General features: G+C 42.8%; 1 protein-coding gene across 1 annotated transcript; it reads right to left on the bottom strand.

Annotated features, from left to right (window-relative positions):
* Positions 1 to 2685: 2685 nt before the first annotated feature.
* rp2 (RP2 activator of ARL3 GTPase) lies at positions 2686 to 9389 on the bottom strand. The gene is made up of 5 exons (XM_085265693.1): positions 9081 to 9389; positions 5627 to 6295; positions 4789 to 4903; positions 3985 to 4070; positions 2686 to 3894 (listed from the first exon to the last, which is right to left on the bottom strand). Exons 1-5 carry the CDS (start codon positions 9243 to 9245, stop codon positions 3811 to 3813), a joined length of 1119 nt encoding a protein of 372 aa, XP_085121819.1. The 5' UTR covers positions 9246 to 9389; the 3' UTR covers positions 2686 to 3810.
* Positions 9390 to 9794: the final 405 nt, after the last annotated feature.

The raw sequence follows: 9794 nt of genomic DNA, 5'->3' as shown, positions 1-9794 counted from the left end.
ATAAATCCTAAAACTGAATATATTGCATACACACACACCGTTAACAAATGGTTTTACCCATGGCGCAGACCGGCTTTATTTCTTGTTTTCACTAGTTTTCAGTAGATTTTGTAAACTTTATTGATTATAAAAATTGTGCATACGTTTTCAAACTTTACAATTATTATTTGAATTTAAAGTTATAAAATAATTTACTAAATGTGTCTGTTGTTTTTACAGTTAAAAATAAATAAATAAATAAATAAATATATATATATATATATATATATATATATATATAACTACTACTAGGATTCTATGGGTTTTTTTTGTGTAATTTCAGATCAGTTGTGTTAATACAGTACGTCAGTGAAAAAATAACTCTAAATTCAGACACGTGAGGTTGGGCCGAAAATAATTATACCAAGCAACACAAAAAAAAATTTAAAGGTGAAATACAAATGTAAAACCAAAAGTAGTAAAAATGGCCAATTATAATTTGGACCTCAGAGTGTTAAACCAGCAAATCATGGAAAATTAGGTTCAAATTTCTCTTCATTACGGTGCAGATTTCTGATATTTTGTGTAAATTTAAGTAACAATTTGATTTTTTCCTAACAAAAAAAGTGTGAAACATAAGTTAGATATGTGTTTTTAAATAAAACGGCCCCATATTGTGTAACTTTATGGATTTTATACTTATTGGGCTACATATTTATTTATTATACAAGCTATACAGGACATCAAAGTTCACGTTTTATGTAACTGAAATGTTTAATTATGTGGGCTACAGAAAATAATGAAGTTATTGACTATATTTATTTGAAACGTAAACTTAATGCATTTGAATCATTTTAACCCCATGTAACACCTGCATATGTGTTTAAAAAAGGCTTTGATTTTGCCACCCCATTTGATTTCCATGCCAGCCAAAGAAAATTTCTCTTGATCCGCCCCTGGTTTGTGGGTCTTACAGTGTGAGTGGGTAGGGGGCACAGTCCATTTATCAGTCTCACAGTGCAAAGAACTCATCCAGCATCTACTATCCTACTGGCAGTCCTACGATCTTGTTGGGTTGTCGCTTCTCACGGGACGTCCAGCTGCTAAACCAGGATGTGAAGCTTAGCATCAGGATGTTTTCTGTTACACCTCTATAGAAGGCTGTGAGGCGAAGTGTTGGGAGCCCTACTTTCCTGAATCTTCCGAGGGGGTGGCTTTTGTGCTTTTTGATGACTGCTATGGTGTTAGCGGAGAAGAACGGCTCATCAGCTAAGTGCACACCAAGGAACACTGCTGACACTCCACAGCAGCACCATTTATGGTGAGGTCTGCGTGGTGATCTTAGCCAAACCTCCTGAAATCTACACACCACTTCAAGCTTCTTCACGCGAACTCATTATTGTTACTTGTAATAATGAGAACAACCACTGTGGTGTCATCTCCAAACTTTGCAGTGTGGTTGGTGCTGGATCTGTGCGAGCAGACTAAACAGCAGCGGGCTGAGGACACAGCCCTGAGGTGAGCCTGTGCTCATTGAAATGGTTTTTGATGTGTGGTTGCTCACCTTCACTGTCTGCTGTCACTTTGTCAGGAAGCTGAGAACCTATTCGCAGGTTGCAGTGTCCACAGAAACAAGCATCAGCTTTTCCACCAGCCGCCTGGCGGTAGTATTGCTAGTTTGCTTGATGAAGCTCAGATGCACACAGAGTGACGCACTCTGGAGTGACTGCAGTCAAAAAATCTTAATTGTTACATCTGTGCTGAGACTGGCTCTGACACACACCCTCCATACAGTAACAGTCACAGAGACTAAAATTAAAAGTGGAAAAAAAAAAAAGACGATAAAAGCTAAACTGAAACATGAAACCAGCTATGGAAACTAAACTGGAATTAAAAAACTAAATAAAAATAAAACTAGGCAGGAAATACAAAACTATAACTGCTGCCAACAAAACACAATAACACCTGTCCTCTCAAATGCTTTCTTGTCCCTCCTTTAGGGGGCTCCATAGCTTCACCACCTCTGCTCTCAGACACATCAGTCAGGGTTTCCTGGGTTTTACAGTTAATCTGGAGATATTGGTCAACCCTCAGTAACACAGTGGAGACAGACCTGATTCATAAAATACAGACACCGTGTGTAAGTATTCTCACTGGCCACTTCATTAGCTACACCTATTTATCTTCCCTTTAACACATGTATCTTATCAGCTCGGTGCATTTATGCATATAGACCTGATGAAGAAGAGCTGCCGAAGTTTAAAGTGAGCATCAGAACAATGAAGAAAGGTGACCTCAGCGACCGTGTTTCTAGGATTTTCCCACCAAGTGGTTGGAGTTTACAGAGAAAGTATTGAGCGAGCAGCAGCGCTCTGGGAGGAAACGCCTCGTTGCGGTGGAACATGTGAAGCATGTTCCTAGCAGACTGTCCAACCTGGTACTACTTGTACCTAATAAAGTGACCAGTGAGTGTGTTTTGAATGTGCAGAAAGTTTCAGACATCAGAAGAAATCTCCCTGAAGCACATCAGAACTGATAAAGTCCAGGAAAAGAAGATGGTCATTAAAGCAAGGCGTGGTATAAACACTGACCTCTGACTTCTTTAGATTGACACTCACACACACACAAAAAGAGAACATGCTCTAAGCCCTGACCTCCATCAGCAGAAGCGGACTTACACTGAAAAGAAGGGTTGAAAACAAGATCTTTCAGCTTGTAATCTGATTTTTATAACAACATTACTTTACAGACTACAGCCTTGCAGCACAGGTATAACAAGTGTGCAAACACAGGTGATGTCCCTACATCACAGTCAGGGAGTAGTAACGCACCACACTAAGCCAGAACGCTGGACACTGAGTTAATGAGGACAGAAGCATGATCATAACCTCCCACTCATTTCTGACCTTCCTGTGATCGCCTAACGGGACCTGATCACAAACAACCCGACACACTTTAGCTTTTTGTGACCTTTAAAGCTCGTCATTTACACATGTTGGTGATCTGAGAAAGAGGAAGAAGAGAGCTTCCCTTATTCACTCTGAGATGCTGTGTTTGTGTAAAGTTGACTCCACAGAGTGTGTGCTGATGGCTTGAGACGATCATTGACCACATCAGGATCACCCAGTCTGTCAGCTCGGCCTGAAACAAAGTTGTTTTATTCTCGGAGTACAAAAGACGCCACACATAATGAATCTTTTACTAAACATCGGGATTGAAACCCTTCATGTTCCTATATAAAAACATCAGCAGAGTATAAAACAAATATTACAAATGTTGTTCTTTAAAAAACGATCACACAGAAGTGCCTACATCAGAAACACAGCTACTGTTCACACAGCGATCACTTAATCAGTCCAGCTTTGGCCTAACAATCATCAATACATCAGATACACACATGAGTCTGTCATGTGAATCACTCACACAGTCCCTCTCGCTCACACTCCCCTCCCTCTCGCTCACACTCCCCTCCCTCTCGCTCACACTCCCCTCCCTCTCTCTAACACAGACTCAAACACACCCAGATCCTGGTCAGACACACAAAGAGGGCTTGGCTCTCTCGGGCAGCGCGAGCATCCCTCGTGCAGCAGGTTGAACTACAGTCAGGTTACAGGTTCAGCACAGAGCTACATTCACAATGAAGCAACATCACCGAGTACATTCGGAGCGATATAAATATTCACAGCTATGAGCAATGAAGGTGCAGCGGGGTTCCTGACCCAAGCTCATCACGCGCTCCTTCACCTCCTCTACTCTTTAAGGACAGAAGGACCATCAGTTTAGTCTGAGCTGGACGGCGTGGAGGGCGGAGTCACCGTGACATCACATCACCTACAAGCCCATCTGCATGTCGGCGAAATTGAAGAAGTTGTCGACATCTTGAGACGACGTGTTTTTGTTGTCGGAGACAAAAAGCTGCAAGACAAAAAAATATCAGTAAATGTGACATCTTCGAAAACGCAGAGTGAAGCCATAAGGATCGGGCCGGGACCGCGCTGCGCTCACCTTCGTCCCGCTGAACACCTCACTGGCAATGTTCTTGCATGCTTCAACAACTCCGTCCCCGTTCATCTCAAGGGCAATGACGGGGCCTTCGGGGAAAACACGACAGTCAAACCTTTAGGACACCGACAGCACCACCGCCCCATCTCCACCTGTGAGTCAGCCTGATACAAACATAACTCCCCCCTTCATAAAAATTGTTTTTATAAGTCGCCTGTCTGCATTGTTAGATGCATAGCCTCTTTGACTGACAGCTGTCTGCTAGCTTCACCTGAACTGGACCTGTGGACTGTGATTGTGCTTTTGGAGCCTTTTGGAGCATTTTTATTTGCCATCACGTGACCAATAACATGGCTGCTGTGAGGTCACAGTAGTGACAGAGCGTCCAACAAGGCTGAACTCCAACTTTGCTAAGTGAAATTACAGAATTTCGATTGGATGTTACTGATTAGCAGGTATCTATGTCAGACTGATATACTTGTACAGTCTGTGGACAAGCATTAGCTCCACCCTCTCAGTTGTAGAAACAACAGTAACCTTTAGATGCTAAAATGTGCAGTCCAAAACCACCAGGTGACATCACTGAAGTCATGTCAATCTTTTACATACAGTTTATGACCAGGAGTGTTACATTACAACATGACGTAAATGGCTGTATCTGTTCAGGTGTTTTACCTGCTGTCACCCAAATATGTAATAAATGAATGAGAGTGTGATTACAAATATCACACACTGACTGACACACACCCTCTGGTCAGTACGAAAGAGCTCCTGATCAGCTGATCAGTGAGGAAGGAGCGAGTTTACCTTTGGTGATCCACTCCGTGAGGTCATCGGCGTCCCTCTGAAACACTCGCTTCACGTCTTCCGGCCGCATCGACACTTCTTTCGTCTGGATCAGCACAAAGCCTTTAGCGGTCGCCTGACCACATCGGAGAGAGGTTAAAGAGGTTAAAGTTCGCAGTGACACTTTAAAGAACCGTCAGTGAGCATGCTCAGATTCAGAGCATGTCCCGCATGCCTGAGTGCTGGAGTCACACAAGTTTCAACATAGCGGGCAGAGGATGGAGGACTGAGTCATCACCTTGTTGTCAACCTCAAGAGCCGGAACTGAAAGAATTCAGAGCGGTAAAAACATTTCTGAGACGAGGAAGCAAGTCTGTGTCAGGAGCGTGACCGAGCGGGTTCATCGTACATGCCTTTGTTTGCTCAGCTTTACGGCCTTCGGCAACTCATTTTATCTACCTGAGGACAGGTGCCGATGGCGAGAGTCCACAGCTAGAGGTTCTAATAATCAGCTCAGTGTGTATGAATAGCAATCCTCGATGCCCAAAAGCTCAGAACACTCCATTCATCTCAGCTTTCTGCTCTTGGATCTGTGTGACGTCACAGAGAGCGGAGAAATGAGCTGTAAATGAGCTGTTCACTGAACTGAACTGTGACTCATGCTAAGCTACTCTATTGTATACATTCTGTTGTACATTATTAAATACTGTATAATCTAAAATCAAATAAAGCCGCCAACAGAAGTAAAGAGTGTACTGAGCTGTCTGTATGACACACCTGTGTTTGAGAGATTTAAAGGATCGCATCATTAACAAGTAAACTTCACTTTTTTGCAATTCAGAGCTGGCGATGGACTCACTTTGTCAATGAGCTTGCGGGCGTTTGCAGTAGTGTACTCTCCAGCGAAGAAGACAAAGAGGCAGGACTCCTCGCTGTCCTTGTACCTCCCACCTTTTGTCAGTGGCACGATGCTTCGCGCGGGGTCGGCGGAGACTCGCACTGACTTGAAATCGGACTCAGGGTCTGGTGCCGGAACGAAATCCAGAACGGGTGAATCCTCTGGCATCAGGCTCCAGTTGGTCTCCCCGGACACGGGCGTGAAGTCGTGGATGTTGCTCCAGTTGTTGTTGAAGATGCTCAGCCCTGCGTCCTTGAAGTGGAAAGCGAGCTCGGGGTAGTAGTACTGGAAGCAGCCGAACTTCATCCCCGTGGACGACTCGATGATGGGCTGGGTGGCACAGCACAGGAACACCTCCATCTTTTTACAGTCTCGTGTGCGGAACTGCTGACATGCCACCACACACTTGATGTCTTTGCAGTCCCTGAAAAACACGCTGCCTTTGACGGGCCCCAGAACGATGCGGCAGTTCACGCAGTCGTCGATGGTGATGGTCGCCGAGTGATCGAACACATAGATGTTGCAGTTCTCGCACTCCTGGATGACGAACTGCTGACCATTCAGTTTGCCGGGCAGACGGCCCACCGTCACGTCTTTGAGGCCGGTCAGCATGTAGTCCTTCGGGTCCACCTGTGCAGAGAGAACAGAGGATTCAAACACTGTTCACACTCTTACGGATGCACAGAGACACCATTTTTAACCCTTCTGTGACCATTAAAGATCCGAAAGCAAAGTCTGAGAGTTAAAAACACGCTGATAACAGATGTGTGGGAATCAGCTGGACCAGAAGTACTACTTTATTTCACGTTGTGTCATCTTTGACATTTGTGTCATATTCAACTAAAGAACGATGATGTGTTTCTGCAGCAGGCTGCTGCTGCTAACCAGTGTTGGGCAAGTTACTTTGAAAAAGTAATTAATTATAGTTACTAGTTACTTCATCAAAAAAGTAACTGAGTTAGTAACTGAGTTACAAAATTCCAGGGTATAATTGGCCATTTTTAACTACTTTTGATTTTCCCTCTACATTTCACCTTTAAAAACTATTTACTTTGCCTTGTTTGGTATCATTCTTTTCAGCACAACCTCATGTGTCTGAATTTACAGTTATGTTTTCATTTTGACAAACTGTATTAACACAGTTGATCTAAAATCAGACATAAAACATAAAATCCGAGTAGAAAAATTTATATTTTTTTACTGTAACAACCACAAACATGTTTATTGAATCATATTTCATAACTTTAAATGAAAATATAAATTGTCAATTTTAAAATCATATGCACAAGTTTTGCAAACAACAAAGTTACTTGCAGCCATTTACCTTTTACCCTTTTTAAAATAACCATTTCAAACTATTTACATAACAATCAGGTGTTCTGCATTCAATAAGATGCCGCACAAATTATCTGTACCACTCCAAAAAATTATTTCTGTCCACTATAAAGGAGAACATCACATCCTGATACCCGCAGCTCTGAAAGCAGGAGGTGTATCATTCTTCCTGTTTTCATTCAGCAGTCGCCTCATTGTTCTGACACACAACGCAAAACTATCCACAACACTACACACCAACTACACAAGACAACACATTAACTACACACTCCAAACACGCTAAACGTCACAAATCTCTCACATCTCAAAACTCGCTCTCTTTTTCTCTCTCTCTCGCTGTCGCTCCTAAAACTTCCCCCTCTTCCTAAACAACCAAATGTCATTGCTCAAAGCAGCAGTGCCCAGATTACTTACGTAGTCAGCTACTTCCGTGCAACTGATATAAGGTGCGGTAAGCTGAAGACAGCTTTAACCGTCTGTTTGTTGAAAAAAAGTAACGCGACCGCACCGCATTTTCTTGTTAGTAACGGTAACAGCGTTGTAACAATAGAAATAGTAATTAGTTAGATTACTCGTTACTGAAAAAAGTAACGCCGTTAGTAACGTCGTTATTCCCATCACTGCTGCTAACAAAGAGCAGCACGCACAACCTAAAACTGGCTCCTTGCTCAACTGTGCGTGATGTTGAGACACGACGCTGGTTCATCAGCTTCTAAAGCATGCTTGTTTGATATATCTACACAAATATGTGTTTTTAGCTAATATCGGTCCCAAAACTCGACCCTGTCACACGTTCAGATATCTGAGATGTGTGACTCTGACACCACATCCCTCTGAGCCTGCAGCAAACTGAAGCTGGTTTATGGTTGGTGGATATTTTGGTTGTCACTTTTAAAGGTGTGACCTCCTGTGGGGTAACACCGCAGCTTTAATGTGTGAGAGGGGTGCACGTGAACCACATGCCGTTTGGTAGTAAATCTGATAATCAGATAACACCGGCTGCAGGAGGGAGGGGTGGGGGTGCCTGAGCCATGCTGTCTTAGCTCGCTGCTCGGCTCACAGCGAACACGTGAAGCTGAATCTTTGGCTGGCGAACAGCAGGAAACATGTTTCCAGAACAGGAGCCCACGAAAGCACCGTCAGTGCAGATAACGTCACTATTATCATCACTGAGACTGACAGATATGTGACATCACAGGGATGATCATGTGACGATGTTCGGTGCTAGGCCCACACTTTTTTATGCAGTGTTATTTGTTCCGATTATTCCGATTTTTTGTGTGTGTCACCACTTCTATCCAAACAGGAAGTGACTTGGCAACTGAATGCCACAGACACTACGAGGATGGACACATTAAATTTTTCTCTATTTTGAGGAGAGAAAGGGAGACTACCAATGAGAGCAAAGATTATTGTTGATTAACATATGACCTGGAGCTTTACGTAGGCAACTGGAACTTTATAATGAGCTTTTCCAACAACATTCTGATGTATTTATTCATCTCTCGTATTTTCTGGTTTTCCCTAAACGAATACGTATACATAATGGAGCCGTTTTTATATATTGAAGCTTTTTGTTTGTGGACTTGGTTTCATGACTTGCTGATCTCACTGTGTTTTTTCCATTTTTAGCTGTGGAGCTCCAGCTGGACCTGTGCACATTACACTTCTTATTCTTTATTTTGCTCAGCTGAGTTATTTTCCCTTTCATAAGGACATGGTATGGCATTTTATTTAGCATACACAGAGTTTATTGTTATTTTTTGATGAATTTATTTAAATCATGTGGCTTTTTTTAATTAGATGCATGCAAACTGAGTTCAAGTGTAACTTTTTTTCTTCTGCATTTTTAATTGTTGGGCTTATTATTCTGCTTTCAGCTTCGAGCTGCTGTCTTTAATTTTTTTGTAACACATAAAGTTTCGTTTAAATTCACACATTCACATCTGGCTGTTTTGGCTGTGAACAACGACAGGAACAGAAATGTCGGTGACCTGAGAGGGCTATTTCCGGCGTCTTTTGCCAGGTGTGATCTACCTGCGCTAAAGCCTGGCTGTGGGTGTGTCCCGGTGCTGCTTACCTTCTCTCGCTTGTCCCAGCTGTACTGCTTCGGAGCCTCCTCGCTGTTGTTGCCAAGGGGAACCGCGTTGCCCGTCGACGCAGTTTCGGCGGAGGTTGTGGTCGGCGCCCGTTCCTCTTTTTCCGGCGACTTTCTCTTGGATTTCTTGGAGAAGAAGCAGCCCATAGTGGCCTCGAAACGACGGGGCAAGCGGGAGCGGGTTTGTGTGCTCGGAGAACGCGGTTAATGCGGCCGAAGCTCAGGCTGGAACTCTTCGCTTGGCTCGGTATTTTTCAGCTTCCCGTTTCACGGCTTCGTTTCGCAACCAATCGAAACCCCGAGGGTCGCTGTGTCAGCCAATCACAGACGTGAGCATAGTGACGAAACCACGCTCACAAGGGGCACGCTCACAAGACGTTTAAGGACAAGTAGGAAAAAGGAGCTCAGAACCAGTCTAACTCTGATTTATGTTTGCGAAACACGCACATGAAGAGTGTGGAAGGCCAGAAGCTCTAAAATGAAATATTTAATTAATTAAATAAATCATTAAATATGTTATTTATTAATTACAATTGGAAATACATATTACACAATTTATTAAATGTTTTAGATGGAATGAATGGCCATTTAATTCATGATTTATGTATTAAATTATTTAATTTATTAATTACATTGTTTCTACTCTGATTTGATGTTTTTTGTCACGGTGCAGATTTCTGACATTTTTTGTAAATT

This window comes from Mchenga conophoros, linkage group LG23, assembly GCF_057382185.1.
Source record: "Mchenga conophoros isolate Kocher_MC1m ecotype Shallow Benthic linkage group LG23, M_conophoros_male_GT1.1, whole genome shotgun sequence".
NCBI lineage: Eukaryota > Metazoa > Chordata > Actinopteri > Cichliformes > Cichlidae > Mchenga > Mchenga conophoros.
Note: the sequence above shows the minus strand (reverse complement) of the source record. Positions and strands in the feature narration are given on the sequence as shown.

What these genes read in the sequence shown, in the direction of transcription:
- rp2 (XM_085265693.1), bottom strand. Translation starts at nt 9,245, where the DNA reads ATGGGCTGCTTCTTCTCCAAGAAATCCAAGAGAAAGTCGCCGGAAAAA. An exon ending in CACGGAGTGGATCACCAAAG is followed by an intron (nt 4,071 to 4,788) that starts GTAAACTCGCTC and finishes TTTTCCCCGAAG; the next exon opens with GCCCCGTCATTGCCCTTGAG. An exon ending in AGGTGTTCAGCGGGACGAAG is followed by an intron (nt 3,895 to 3,984) that starts GTGAGCGCAGCG and finishes TTTGTCTTGCAG; the next exon opens with CTTTTTGTCTCCGACAACAA.